This window comes from Emys orbicularis, chromosome 7 (assembly GCF_028017835.1).
Source record: "Emys orbicularis isolate rEmyOrb1 chromosome 7, rEmyOrb1.hap1, whole genome shotgun sequence".
NCBI classification, from domain to species: Eukaryota; Metazoa; Chordata; order Testudines; family Emydidae; genus Emys; species Emys orbicularis.
In genome coordinates, this window is record NC_088689.1 from 17,911,247 (window position 1) to 17,927,397 (window position 16,151).

General features: G+C 40.2%; 1 protein-coding gene across 1 annotated transcript in view; it reads left to right on the forward strand.

The window, feature by feature from the left end:
* The window catches only part of PLPP4 (phospholipid phosphatase 4), a 62,390-nt gene extending 47,185 nt beyond the window's left edge, over positions 1-15,205 (forward strand). The window contains exons 6-7 of the mRNA XM_065407581.1: positions 6,702-6,872; positions 15,006-15,205. Of these exons, the coding sequence (XP_065263653.1) occupies positions 6,702-6,872; positions 15,006-15,205 (371 nt within the window). The remainder of the gene's footprint in view (positions 1-6,701; positions 6,873-15,005) is intronic.
* The last annotated feature ends 946 nt before the right edge of the window (positions 15,206-16,151 follow it).

Below are 16,151 nucleotides of genomic sequence, written 5' to 3' on the forward strand. Positions count from 1 at the left end.
CGATCTATTTACTCGATCTATTGCAGCTAGCTTTTCTTCTACAGTGTAGGAACACTGACGCTTGCCCTCTGCCATTATATTAGGCCAACGGTTAAAATTTTCTAATGTAGTATATATATTGCTATATAACTACTATATATTATATATCTCTCTAGCGTGACAATGACTACGCGTGCATGATACAATATCGGTAAAGATGTACAACACATTTCCACTCTACACTTCCTGTCGATTTCTATGTCAGTGAGTTAGTGAGCAAATCTTTAGCACTACATAGCAAGTTCCTGTACCGTGTGTTAATGAGTCTCGCGTGTTAAATAGGTAGCACTGGGAGGCATGGCACTACCGCGCTTTAAGCGGATTCGCGTGTAAATGGGTCTGTACTGTACTTTGCATTTGTCCTTATTGAATTTCATGCTATTTACTTCAGACCATTTCTGCAATTTTAATCCTATCCTTCACAGCCCTAGTAACCCCTCCCAGGTTGGTATCATCCACAGATGTTATAAGTGTACTCTCTATGCCATTATCTAAATCATTGATGAAGATATTGAACAGAACCAGACCCAGAACTGGTGCCTGTGGGACACACTTGATATGCCCTTCCAGCTTGACTATGAATCACTGATGACTACTCTCTGGGAATGGTTTTCCAATGAGTTATGCACCCACCTTATAGTAGTTCCATCTAGGTTGTATTTTCCTAGCTTGTTTATGAGAAGGTCATGTGAGACAGTATCAAAAGCCTTACTAAAGTCAAGATATACCACATCTACCACTTCTATTGTTCATTTCAACATTTTCAAAGTGAAACATTTAGATTTTCCAGCCTAGATTCAGAAGGGGTGCTGTTCACAGCATTGAGGAAAAGGAGGGTCCCCCTCTGTTTATATCAAATAGACTAGTGCACTCACCTGGGATATAGGAGAAGTGGGTTCAGATCTCTCCTCTAGGGTAGTGGCTATTCTAGGATGGGTCTTAATCTCTCCTATTGAAGCTGTTCCACTTTGTATAAATAATTAAATATTCACTGGAGCAGGGACTGAAACCCAGGTGAGTGTGTGGACCACCAAGCTACAGAATCATTCTCTCTCTCTGGCCCACTTTCATATAAAGTGTGGAGATTTGAATCTGGGTTTTCTACATCCCAGGTGAGTGAGGAAATGGGGGGCAGGGGGGTGCGCTACCATCATGGTTTTGGGAATGGTGCCTAAGTCCCCTTGTGAATCTAGCCCTAATAAAAGCAAGTTTCCTTTGCTTTTAACAACAAAAATGCCCAAAATTGAAACAGTCTTTCATTTTCAAGGAAGCATTTCATTCAACCCCAAATGATTTTTTTCTAACTTTTTGACTCGCTGAAAATTCAGAAAAATGTTGTTGTTTTTTATAAATTTTCAAAAAAAATTGGAACTGCCAGCAAACTTAAAAATCAGTTCTTGACATAGCTGTAATATGCATTGCAACAGCCTGAATGTTGATAATATGCATGGCCTGCCATGACTGAGCTGTGCAAATCAGCATCAAATCTGTCTGATGCGAAGTGCGTCACATTGCCCATTTAATCCAGCAATACGTCATTTCAGTCCAGTGTGAATCACTGTCAGTGTTTCAGAATTACATTTTCTCTTCACAAAAGAGAAACTTTGAAGGAATTCCATATTAAGAAGGTTTTGAACCCCAGTTGATGAGTTGTTTCCCTTTGTTTTACTTTGTAATGTATTTTAAGCTAGGGGCAAGTCTACACTACAGCGTTAGTTACATCGGCGCAGCTGCAGCACATCTGGTCCAGACACACTATGCCAAGGGGAGAGTGCTCTCCTGTTGGCATAATTACTCCAGAGGTGGAAGCTATGTCAGCTAGAGAGCATCTCCCGCTGACGTAACGCTAGTGTGGAAAGTGCAGAACTTGCAACGCTCAGGTGGTGGGGAGGAGTTTTTTCACTCCCCTGAGAGACATAAATAATTTGACTTAGGCTGTAGTGTAGATCTGCCCAAAGACTCTCCAAATTTTGATACCCCTCTGTCACTAAGTTCTCTGAGAATCCCTCTGAGATGATACAGCCTATGCAAATGCTAAATATCAAGGCAGTTCTGTACTTACCATTCCCTTTTTGAAACTAATAATGATCTTATCTAAAAAAACCTTTGGTTAGATCCTTTGTCTTTAGGGGCTAATTAAGTTAATTGAAATGCAATGCGGTGCATTTTTTTTTTTTTTTTTGGTGGGTACTGCTGTGCTATGATTAATATTTGTCTCACTGACTTTGCAAAAATCTATGGCCCTGGAGCATCTTAATGGAACCCAATGTTTCTTGCACTATGAATGTGAAAATTACATGCCTGAAAATAAAAAGGTTTAGATTAAAGAAATTAAGGAAGAAACTCCCATTTTTTTAATTGCATGATGTATGGAAAGTAAGACTGTTCCTGCATCCCCTTATAATGTGCAGATATTGAGACAGGCACCCAGAAATCTGTTTTTCTGAATACCAGGTGAATTTTATATTCTCATTGCATTAATAAAATATAGGGGTTGACATTAACATATGAACATATTTAAATTTTTTTTTTTCACTTCAATGTTGGTCGTGATCATAAGAGATGCTAAACAACACCTCGCTGGAGTTTTTACTGTGGGAAAATACGTTGCTCCCCAGAATAAAATGTTAATTGTGTTTGCTGCTTTTTTCTGCATTGGAATTGTCTTTCAAACCACAGCAGTTCTGAATATGAGGAGGGGTGACCTGAAGACCTACATTGCAAAGAGCGATTGCTGCTGCACAAGGGTACTTCTCCACTGTTCAGAGGCTAGGTTTAGAAAATCAGTACAAAATTCAGATGTTTATCCAAACTCTCTGAACTGCTAGGGGCTGCAAATCTCACAAGTGGAGGCTCGCTGGTGAAATGTATTACATTTTGTGCTTCCAGATGGATTGAAGGAAATATCATTGTCAACATATTTCAGCTTTCCCTTTTGCAGTCATGGAAAGAACCAGGAGGTGCAAAGGCACGCAGAAATTGGAGGGTGAGGGGGAGAAGGAGAGACATGAAAAAAAGTAAACCTACTTTTTTATTATTATTTCAAAAAAGGAACCTGATTACATTTGAGTGGTGTTGAACATCTGGGTCAGAATCTGTTTCATACCCTGCTAGTCCATACCTATTATTACACATCTCACTTAGCTCATCAAGTAAAGAAGATAAAAAGCATGCACCAACTTAAGATTTGCTTTGAGCATGGGAGGAAACCACCACAACACCTCCTCTAGAGCAGGAGTTCTCAAACTTCATTGCACCGCGACCCCCTTCTGACAACAAAAATTACTCACGACCCCAGGAGGAGGGAACTGAAACCTGAGCCCGCCCAAGCCCCACTGTCCTGGGTGGGGGGGGCCAAAGCCCAAGCCCCACTGCTCCAGGCAGGGAGGCCAAAGCTGAAGCTCAAGGGCTTCGGCCCCAGGTAGGGGGTCTGCAACCTGAGTCCTGCCCCCCAGGGCTGAAGCCCTTGGGCTTTGGCTTCGGCCCTGGGTAGTGAGGCTCGGGCTTCAGCCCCGGGCTCCAGCAAGTGTAAGCCATCCCTGGAGACCCCATTCAAAGGGGGTCCCAACCCACAGTTTCAGAGATAGAAAGAATGTTTTACTATCCATTGGTTTGGGCACTTTCAGGCTATACCCACATCCTTATAGCTTTTTTAAAATAATAATAATAAAAAAAAGTAGGTTTACTATCTGCAGGAGACCTTTCATTGTGCTGAAGTGCATTTCAGAGTCCACTTCCCACCTTCTTCAGCCAGGAAGAATGTAGTGAAATCACCATAGGCTGAACGGGGATATCCGAAAACTAAGTGTTTGGTGCCCCAGTTTGATGCTTAGTATGCATCCCATTTCTATCTGCTACTTCTGTTCAAAAGAGACAATTCATTTGTGGGTTTAAAGGTGAAAAACAAGTCTTCAGTAATTACATTCAATTGTCTGCATGGTTGAAATTTATGAAAATGCTCCACTGTGGTATCAACTAAAACTGACTATTCCATAGATTCATCTGCAGAATGCAAAGGTCATTACTTTGTTTCATTTAGCGATGGAAAGTATGTGCAGAAGGACATTTTGAAAGGCCTAAGCATAAGTTTAGAAAACAAATCTGGGTTTGATCCGAGATCAATGGGAGTTTTGCCTCTGATTTCAACAAGAGCAGGATCAGTGGCTTTTATCATATGAACATGACTTATTACCTTATGTTCATGTGTCAATAAATGAGTAATGTCTAGTTCTTACAGTGACAAACGCATAACAGATGTCACGGGGAGGTACACAGGTAGTTCTTTACAATTATTTTTATTAGATATGCCATGAATATTCAGGACTCCATTTACTTACATAATGGCAGTGTGTTAGACTGCTTTTCACTAGACACATGCATAAATAGAATTAGAATCATAACCTCAAATCAGAGTGAAACCAATATATTAAAGTTATGTGGAATTATCAATGAATTAGTTGCAACTTCCTTCATCATCTTAGGCCTGGTCTACACTCGGGGGGCGGAGAGGCGGGATCAATCTAAGTTATGCAACTTCAGCTATGTGAATAACATAGCTGAAGTCAACGTACTTAGATCTACTTACCACGGTGTCTTCACTGCGGTAAGTCGACTGCTGACACTCCCCCGTCGACTCCGCCTGTGCCTCTCGCTACAGTGGAGTACCGGCATCGACGGGAGAACGCTCGGCGGTCAATTTATCACTCCGGAGGTAAGTGTAGACATGCCCTTATAGAAGGTACTCAGCAATTTACAGGATTGGGAAATGAATATAAGGATCTGATCCGACACTCACTGGAGTCAATGGAAAGACTCTCATTCATGTCAATGGGCTTTGGATCAGATGTCTAGAGAGTGAACTCTGCTCTCATTCCTGCAGTTGGTCCTTCCAGACCATGGTTAAGGCTTATAGGTGAGCCTCTCTGTACCCTTTTTCTGGATCAACAAAATACTCTGTTTTCCAGTGCTGTCTGTTCCGCACCTTTCATCAGCAGTACATTTACTACAACAACAAACATTTAAAATGTATAAGATACATGTTTTTAATTAAAAAGTAATTTTTTGTGTGTCTGTGTGTGTTAAATCGCTGCCCCAGATCCATCACCAACTATCTGGAATGTGAACAGCAATCCGTATAAAAACATTCAGTATATAGAAACTTGGCATTTGGATTCTGTCATAACTGCTAGCTAAGAATGTGACACAGAAGCAAGTAAATGGAACCCAATAATATCTTTCAAATATATCAAAAGATTTTTATATGAGTGAATCCTTTTACACCATCAATCATGAACTGGGATCTATGCTGGAAAGTCCTTCAGAACTCTTAACCTTGTGCCTAAAGTTAAGCATATGCTTAAGTGCTTATTGGAATGGATGCCATAAAGCAAAAGATAAATATGTAATACTGGATAGGAGATCTGTTTTTTCCAGAGGAAAAGAGTTCACTGTTAAAGAAAGCTTTACTGAAAATTTTTTTAAAAATGAGATATCACAGTATTCTGGGATTTGGTGGGTTATGTGCGAGCTGCACATCTTTGAAAGGCAGGTGGATTTATTCTGAAATATTTACTCAACCTCATTACCTTGTATTCCTGTATAAATGTATATCACATATATGGAAAGCCTGTATTAATAATAGGCCCAATCTTGCATGGGACTGAGTACCCACAGTTTAGCACTTGTAGGCTTGAGCTTAAGATTTGTAATGTCACTATTGCCTTTTAACAAAAAAACATTTAAAAATCAGCTGTTTAGGAAGGTTAATTTTTTATAACTAAAATAGCCAAGATATATCAATACTGTTAAGATGAAGGCTGGGGTTATTACCATGCAAGCTTCTCAATGATTGTGTGTGTAGGGTTTACAGGGGTAGTCAATAGGCAAACCGCGGGCTAAATCCGGACCTAGAGATGACCTGTGCCTACCAATAGTGGGAGGGCAGAGTGAGGACAGTCAGCTTCAGTGGTGTTACTGAGCATGCTCAGTACAGCCCAAGCAGAAAATCTGGGGGGGGGCACATGACCCCACATACCCCTCGCACACACGCGCACAAACACACACACACACACACACACACACACACACACACACACACACACACACTTTGCCTCTGTCCGGACTGCCAGATGCTTTTGAACAGACCGCAAAATCTTTTTATTTACTTATTATTATCATCATTATTGTTATTATTTTTGTATTATTTTCTCTGGAGTCTGGACTTTGACTATTTCTTGACCGAGAAATTTGGACCTTGACAGAAAATAATTGATTGCTCCTGGTTTACACAGTGGATATGGGCCTGAGCCTAAAGAGCGCTGGGTGCCTCCCATCAGGTACTGTGCACCTGTGGCTCCTCCATATGGTCATTAGAGTTTATCTGGGTTCAGGATGCATGGTCTGTGCTTTTTGTATCCTTCTGGTTCTAGTGGCCTCTAACCTAAAAGGTACTGCTGAGCACCTACTAGGACCAAGACCTTCTTGCAGTAGAAAGATACCTGTTATAAAGTCATAGAGTTTAAGGCCAGAAGGCACCACCCGCTCATCTAGTCTGACTCCTGTATATCACAGGCCTCTCACTTCTCTGTTAAACCTCCCAGGATCACACTCTTACTCTAGTTGCTAATGACATGATTCTGTAATTTTGTGTTTTTCTTCGGCAGTTGCATTTTCAGGCCTTGGCTTTACGACCTTCTACTTAGCTGGAAAGTTGCACTGCTTCACTGAAAATGGCCGAGGGAAAAGCTGGCGGCTTTGTGCAGCAATTCTGCCTCTGTATTGTGCCATGATGATTGCCCTGTCACGCATGTGTGATTACAAGCATCATTGGCAAGGTGAGTCATGGTGATGCCTTTCCTTTTTATTGTCCTTCTATTTCTGCAGTGAGAGCTCCAGGGATGGAGTGATTATAACTTGTTTGACTGGCAGCTAGTTCTAAGCGTCATTTTAGTTCCGACAGCGTGTGTGAATATGACAGGGGCTCAGTATATCTGTGTGTTTTTATATATGATTGAATGCATATAAACATGTTTTGGCCCATTGCTGTAGAACAGAAAACTATAGAACTTTTTTGTAAATGTTACTAGGTGGATTGTGGTCTCTTAAGATATATAGTATAGAATACAGATGGTGACAACTTTTGCCCGAGCTCAAAGCTTTGCTACAAAGCTTCATGTCTTCTAGCCCATTAAAATTTTTTTAGTAAAACAGATGTTTGGGTAAACGGCTATGGTCATAATGGCTTTAGAGGAGTGAGAACCTCTCTTTCCAAATTAATCACCTAATTTAGTAAGGAAACTATATCATATTCACATCATGTCCAATAAAAATAAAATTGATTTTCCATAGATTCTGGCAGATATTTTTGATTCCAGTATTTTACTTCAGAATGGACTAATTCTCAGATGTTAGCTGGGTAGATTTAATATGTACAATGTACGTTGTACCAGTGTATGTTCACTAAGTTACAACTGCTAATTAAAATATTCATAATTTATTGTATCATGACATGTTCTTTATTGCAGGAACATGCAATGCTTTCCTGATTCTGCAATCAGATCTCAGAGTCAGAAGATCTTACCACTGTCATATTAATTTACATGGAATAAATGGGTCAAAGGTCTTAACATAAGCCAGTCACTGTCCAATATTAAACAGTCTTAAACAGATTTTGCTATACAGAAACCTGAGCCTGCTTAGTACCATGGCAAACACACCATTCAAAATCCTTTTAACCTTTTATTAAAGATAAAGAAAAGTAGGAAAAACAGTTAAAGCATTTGAAATGTAGAGTATTAAGTAAGGCTTTCATTTTAACAACACCCCTTCACTTTCCCTTTAGCTAAAGAGAGTTATTAGAAAGGGGGGGAACCCTTGTTTGACAATCTTTTAGATGGTATTAAATAGGGTGACCAGATAGCAGCTGTGAAAAAACGGGACAGGGGGTGGGGGGTGATAGTCACCTATATAAGAAAAAGTCCCCACAAACAGGACTGTCCCTTTAAAAATGGGACATCTGGTCACCCTAGTATTAGAGATAGTAATAACTGTCCTTTGGGGTAAAAGAGAAGAAGTTAGCTGAGATGAGCTGGAGCTGGTGTTGCTAAAGTCCTATTTAGCTTAATCTTAGAGGTGTTTAGGATTTAGTTCAAGCAGATGTCATCTGAATCCCTCTCTCTGGCCCAATCTGGTCAGCACATCCCTCGGGATAAGGACAGAGAAGGCTTGGGGTCCCAGGAAACAATGGGGATGGCAGCCATGATGGTGCAGCTCGCTCCAGTAGCTTTGTCTGTGCTTTCTAATTTTTCCCCAAAAAGTCTTTCTTTAAGGTTCCCTCCCCCCCCAACAAGGGAATGATGGGTGGAATAGCCCATCCCCTCATTATTTTGTTCACCAATTAGACCTAATGTCCAGCAAACCAATTGCAGTTCATTATAATCCAGTTACATATCTTTTGTCTTTACCAAGCATGATTTTGTCATAGTCCTTGAATTACATCAGTAGACTTTTCTGTTTTGACTAATTCTGGGGTTATTTTTATCAGGTTTTTTTTGCACCTGTTCCCATTAACATTTGGTATTATAGGTTATAGTGACATTTTATGAACTTTCACATCCTTTACAGTTGAGCTCACAATTAGAATAAATTTGTAAGACCAATTATCATAATGTAATCCCTCTTTTTTATGAACGAATTCCGCCTAGGATCAGACATTTGTTCATAAAATCACAGTTACTAAGAAAAACCTTATTTTATCTCAAGCATATAGGGAGGAAAAAGGGAAAGAAAAAGGTACTTGATTATAGTGTAGGGTTTGGAAATTTCTTATTCCAAAACTGGGATTTACAAATGTTACTTGATGAAATGTTACCAAAATTGCAGTTAAATTTTCCAGATGTTAACTACACTAAGAACTTAGCAGCAGTTTTAGCTACAAATTAAGTGAGTTCTGTTATACGTTTGTAAGATGCTGAAGAACAAACCAGTTCTTATCACTTCTTTGTCTGTATGCCCAGGATGGTAAAGATGGGTGTGTATGTGAAATCCTCTCGTTTGCCACTTACACAGTTAAAGCTGTACATTTACACAAACCATGAACATTTTATGCACTAGTGGTTAAGCTTGGACACTTAGAAAAAAAATCTTTAGCCCTGATGGTGTTCTTACCCAAGTTTGTTGTCTCCTTTTAAAAGAAGCAACAAATTGATGTTCTTTTGGAACTACATTTGCATTTCTAAGCCCTTTGCAACCCCCAAAGAGGGCAAAAACAAAACAACAAAACATTTTGAAAACAAAACAATCAGAGAAATCACCAAAAAGTTTGGTGTTGCAAGAGCCCTTCATTCTGGTGGCTTGATATTCAATTCATAGTCAGTGCAGTAGCAGCCCTGAATTAAGCTGGTATTTTGTTAACAAAGAGGGATTACCCAAGAAGTTATTTCAGAAAAAAAAAAAAAAAAAAAATCTGCGCTTTAGCAACTTAACTGTCAACAATTTAAAATACTTCAATTTTGCCATTTTTGCTTTTTCTTAAAATTACCTTTTTGTTAAACTTGCAAAATTATTACCAATCATTGATACTACAGACCTCAAAATAATAATTTAAAAAAAAATGAAACAAAGTGTTTGTTAAAGAAATTTTAAAAATTGAAAACTTTAAAAACAATTGTTTACCTCTTTTTAAACAAAAACATTAATGGTTTGCTTTGCATGCTTATCTCAAACAACCTCAACACATTTAAGAATCTTAAAACAAAATGTGGAAAAGTGGGTTTTTCCTATTCAAAACAAAATTTTTCATTGTACTTTTTCTGATTAGAAAATTTTAAATATCTAGTCAAAATCAACATTTTCCTACAGAAAATTTTGATTTAGATGAAACTACATTTCTGACAGAAAAAAAATTTGGTCAAACAACGTTGACCAGCTGTACAATAAGCAAGAAAGTACAGTAAAACAACAACAATTTCAAGTGTAGACAGTCATTTTATTGCAATTTATAAGACATAATAAGGATGGTGGAACATTCCAAATCAATGAAAAAATATAGAAATTAAATTTAAAAAAAATCAGATAACCACTTGAAAGTGCAGACTAATTATTTGATTCATGTGCATAGAGATAGATATGCTGTGGAATGTAGTATTAAAACTGTGTGGGTCTGTCTGTGAGAAAAGATTCAGTAGTTATTCTCTAGCTTGGTCTATGCATGTTTGCAGTGTGTTTTATCCTGCCAAGAGCAAGAATTATTTATGGACTAAAATGTGTGCTGTGAAGCAGATAATTACGGTGTGTTTTATATGTTGTGGAAATAGATTACACCCAAGGGGTTACCACCATGTCCATTACAGCTGCATATGTTTGTCTTTGAAGCTTAAGTAGATGATGCTGAAAACTCTGCTGGCTGCTAACAAACCAGGGATTATTCAGGCAGCCATGTTATCCTGCAAGTGACCTTAGCGCTTACCTGAGAAAACCGCACTCTCTAGGGAGGGACTAAGTCACTCTGTAAAATTTAGCATTGTAGCTCAGCCCCTGTCTTTTGTGCTCAGCGGAGGCAGCCAATTGTGTTAAATTACTTATGGTGGCTTTGTGATACAGCCTTAACTGCCCAGTGGGGAATGAGCAAGGACTATCAATATACTGTGCAGGACTCAGTGAACTGTAGGTGAAAGAGGAAATAGCATAACCTTACATTAAAAAGCCATAGAATCGGATCTCAGCATTAATATTATGAGCATTCTCTGAGCCTCCTTCAGTTCTGATATAAAATATAGAGTTCATAATCTTTGTGTTGGCATTAGTGAACTATAACAGATTAGCATATTCCATATTGAATCCTAAATACATTGACTATTTTAAGACCCTAACTCAACACATGGCTTTCTCTAATCTGAAAAGATTCCAATGAATTTATTAACTAGATAAATGGAAATAAATAGAACCAGGAGTAAACAAGGAATCTGGAACAATGTTCCCTTTCTAGTGTTGGTAAATAAATTAAAAATAGCATTTTGCAAGGCTGTCTCTCCTAGGATCTCAAACTAAACACAGGCATCTTCTTGGAGAAAACCAGAGTGAAAATGCTTATTCTAATTTTGCGGACTACATAGGGCAAGATCAGCAACCCACAGATCTAAAGCACTGCAGTCATGTGGTTACTTTGTATTATGGTAGTTTCCACAGGCCTCGGTTAGGATCAGGGTCCCACTGTGGTGGATGCTGTACAGACATACAATAAAAGCAGTCCCTACCCCAACTTGTGTATGAACGGCTAGATTGTGAAACACTTGCTCATACTGGTGAGCATTTGCTCACACAAGAATTTACTCACACAAGCAATCTTTTTGACTTCAGTGGGGCTCTACATGTCAACTTGTGCTCACCAATGTAATGGTTTATACAATCTAGCTCTAATTAAGGAGATGTAACAGGTGGGAGTAGTGTACTGTATAGAGTAGTAGGAACACATGATTGTGTGTACTCAGTACGTATAGCAACTTGCTCATGTGAGTAGTAACAGTGAAGTCCATCAGAATACTCATGAGTAAGGTGCTACTTACTACATGTAAGACTGGCAGAACTGAGGCCTGAGTTATCCATCATGCCAGATCAATAACCTAAAGAAAAGTTACTAATCTTCATAATTCAAAAGCCTCCAGGAAGGGTGAGCTCTTTTTTAAAGGACACAGAAAGGACCAACACACAAGGTTTCCCAGGTGCTCTTGTTTGAAGAACCTGAGAGAAAGTAAAATTAATCATGCCTGATCTGTAAAGTCTAATGCTGTCAGGAGAAGTTTGAGTCAAAAGGAGTTCATTATGCTGAAGCTAACTGTATTGATCACAGTGGAGAGGACATAGCATAGTTAACAGTGTGCTTGCAGCTCTGGATACTCTGGGAGTCCTAGTATCCTCTCTAAATGAAAAGGGTGCTGTTCTCTCATCTTCATCAATATAATGAGAGTTGCCATTATATTGACACTTTCCAGCAGGAGTTCCAAGGTGATGCTGTCGATTAGGACAGAGGGAATGGAGATCACTGTGATAGAGGTTTATAAAATCATGAATGGAATGGAGAAAGTGAATATGGAACTGTTGTTTACCACTTCACATAACAGAAAAACCCAGGGTCACCCAATGAAATTAATTGGCAGAAGGCTTAACACAAACATAAGGAAGTACTTCACACAGTGAACAGTCAACATTTGGAACTGTTTGCCAGGGGATGTTGTGAAGGCTAAAAGTATAACTGGGTTCCAAAAAGAATTGGATAAGTTCCTGGAGGGTAGACCCATCAATGGTCAGGGTCGCAAACCCATGCTCTGGGTTTCCCTAAATCTCCAACTGCCAGAAGCTGGGACTGGGTGACTGGGATGGATCACTTGAAATTGCCCTGTTCTGTTCATTCCCTCTGAAGCCTCTGGCGCTAGATCGACCATTGGTCTGACCCAGGATGGCCAGTCTGATATTCTTACCAAGGCCCCAATCCAATGTCATTTACATTCACTGGGAGTCTTTCCATTGAGGCCTAAGAACACTATCCAAACTCAATCATTCTTTGACTTTAATGTGATTTATATGAGGCACCAGCTGACAAAAGTAGCCCTTCATGTAGCTGCAGAGTAAATTATTTTATTCTAAACAATATTTGTTAAATTTAACCAACTTTGAAAGCCTGTGTAATAGCACATATTGGAGTCAGTGGATAGTGACTTCTGCCATGTGACAGGGTATTGTTAATTTTTTTGTAACCATGACCCCTGGTATGGGACTGAAGCCAGGAAATAAAGCTCAAAGGTGGGATTTTCAGGTGACTTTCAATGGGATATACGCTACTAAGTCACTGCGCCACTGTCAGCTTTCTAGTATAGCTGTTCTAAGCTGACAGGAGAAACTCTCCCACCAACATAGCGCTGTCTACACCGGTGTTTAAGTTGAGTGACATAACTTATGTCAACTTTAGCCGTAGCTCTAATCTACACCAGACTGACAGAACTAGAGCTTGAATTCTAAATTTCTCTTTAATTAAATTTATTTAAGCGATTTACTCTTCTTTGTAATTAGATACGATAATTTCACTATTTTTTATTACACTGTCATTTCCGTTAAGAAAGTGAAAAAGAAATCAGAAAGGTAATTGGATACTTTTGACCCTTTTTTGATCAGTGCTAAAGCTCCTGAACAAAATTAAACTCCTCATGCCGTTTAATAGGGTACGTCTATACCCAGCCGCTAGTTCGGCGGCTGGCAATCGAACTTCTGGGTTCGACTTATCGCGTCTTGTCTGGACGCGATAAGTCGAACCCGGAAGTGCTCGCCGTCGACTGCGGTACTCCTGCTTGGCGAGAGGAGTACCGCGGAGTCGACGGGGGAGCCTGCCTGCCGCGTGTGGACCAAGGTAAGATCGAACTAAGGTACTTCGAACTTCAGCTACGTTATTCACGTAGCTGAAGTTGCGTACCTTAGTTCGATTTGGGGGGTTAGTGTAGACCAAGCCTTAGTTAGTGTCTTTCACTATTGTTTACATTTGAATCTACAGGGCCTTTCCGAGCCAATGCATATTTTCAGGGATTTTTTTTTCCTCACTTGAAAATAAAGAATTTCCCAAAGAAGATCAAGAAAATTGAATATTAAGAGACAAGTGGTGACTTGACAAACAGCGCAAATCTCTTGCACTTGACAGACTGTTGTTCTCTCAGACAGAGAATAACAGTCCTACAAAAAAACCTTAGGAAGCAAATCCCTTTGTGTTGCAAATAAGTTTGTTATCTTGTTTGTTGTAGTGATGGCACCTAGGGAGAGGAGAACTACAGGCAGAAATGTAATGACCATGCTCCCTTTAAACCAATGCATGCTGTGAGTGAGTCATATCCCAGTATCTGCAGGCAGGGCCGGCGCTTCCATTTAGACGTCCTAGGCGGTCGCGTAGGGCGCCAGGATTTGGGGGGGTGGCATTTTGCCGCTCTCAGCGGCAATTCGGCGGCGGGGGGTCCTTCCGCGCTCCGGGTCTTCGGCGGCAATTCTGCGGCGGGTCCTTCGCTCGCTCCGGGACCCGCCGCAGAATTGCCGACGACGACCGGGAGTGCGGAAGGACCCCCACCTAGGGCGCCAAAAACCCTGGCGCCGCTCCTGTCTGCAGGTGTCTGCAGGACTTCAGAGTGTTTTTGTCCCCAAGCATCACTGCAGGCTTGGAGCGGGAGGTGATGTCAGAAAGAAGCAGGAAGACAAGACCAAAAAGCCAAACTGTTTAATTAGGGTTTGTCTTTTCAGAGACTTGTGTTAGTTTTCAGATTAACTGATTTTTTTTAAAAATATAAAAATGCAACTGTAGTCACTATAAAAAAACCTATTTTGTGGATAGAGTATCCATGTAGCTTAGCAGCTTTGAGAATATCTACCCTGGATTTAGAAGACAATGGTTAAAAGATATTAAAGGTGCAAAATATTGTTAGGGCCCAATAGTGCAAGGTGCTGAGTGGCTCTTGGATGCAGGGGCTCTGTGCAAGCCCCAAATACATTGGTTAGTACGTAGTTATAGATAGCAGGCTGGGGGTCAAAGAGGGACTCTTAAAGCCAGATGGATTTGGCAGCTCAAAACTCTTGTAGGGAATGCAAAGGGGCAATGCAGAATTCCATCCATCTCACACCACCCACGGCCTTCATGATGTTCCCTGCACAAAGGGAATGTTTTGTAAAGACTTCCTCACAGGGACTCCACCCACCTGCCCCTGGACAAGGGTGCCATCTCCTGGGCAGCAACCCATCGGGTTTATTTTGGGTCTCCCTTGTGAGTGCACTGCATGAGGATAAATCCAGGAGCAGATTAAAGGATGCAGGGTGCTTCCACCCAGGGAAACATTCTGCACCTCTTGGATGCAGACTTTAATTCCCCCCCATCCGCCCCCATCAATATTGGCTGCTATTTCAACACTAACATGCTTGATTTTTTTGTTGCTTTTCCTACCTAGATGCTTTTGTCGGAGGAATCATTGGCCTAATTTTCGCTTATATTTGCTACAGACAGCACTACCCACCTTTGGGTAACACGGCTTGCCATAAACCTTACGTCAGCCTCCTAGTTCAGACCTCAACGAAGAAAGAAGAGAGACCTACAGCAGATAATGCTACCGGCCTGCCTCTAGAGGGAATAACTGAAGGACCAGTATGACTAATAAATGTGCACAATGAACTTTTAGCCCTTCTCACATTCCTCCCAACTGGTCTCTTAACATGATGTTTCCTACAGTACATTTGGGCAGTGATTTTTTTTTTAAAGATATTCGTTTTCATACAGTAACATCCTCTTACTTTTAAGGGTCAGTTTTCAATACATACTGTTTTGTCCAGCTGTCTGTTTTCAGTCCGTTACCAGAGCAAAAAAAAAATCCAGAGAGGAAAAAAGTGTCAATAGAGAGAACATGCCAAATCCAAGCTAGTTAACTGAATAGTTTTGAAAGAGAGGTATTTGAATATACAGTCAATCTGAAAACATAACAGGAGTACTTGTGGCACCTTAGAGACTAACAAATTTATTAGAGCATAAGCTTTCGTGGGCTACAACCCACTTCTTCTTATGCTCTAATAAATTTGTTAGTCTCTAAGGTGCCACAAGTACTCCTGTTATTTTTGCGGATACAGACTAACACGGCTGCTACTCTGAAATCTGAAAACAGTGGATGTTGTGTGATGCTGAGCGCCTCCTAGGAAATAGATTGTCCTTAACCATCGGTGACTTCAGTAGGTGTTGAGTGCGGTCATCACTTTCAGGAGGTTTTCAGCAACTGCCATAATCAGCCCTTGGTCTGTTTCTTTATATAATTTGATGTGTAAGGGGCAACCTCCTTATGTTTATGTTGTGGTCTTCTAACATAATAAATCTTCCACATGATGTGAATGCTTTGTGCTAGTTGTCAAGTTTTGGCAGGGTTATTCTGAGCTGGTAATTAAACAGTTGCTGAAATGTATGAAGAGCAAGAGTCTGAAAAGAGCCAAGTCTACTCACATCAAGGGTTTTGGAGGATGAAGCTGACAGCAGAGTGAGCCAAATCTGTGGAAATTGTCAGCTTGCCATATCATATGTTCATAGGCTGGATTAGAAACTGGGTATTAAAATA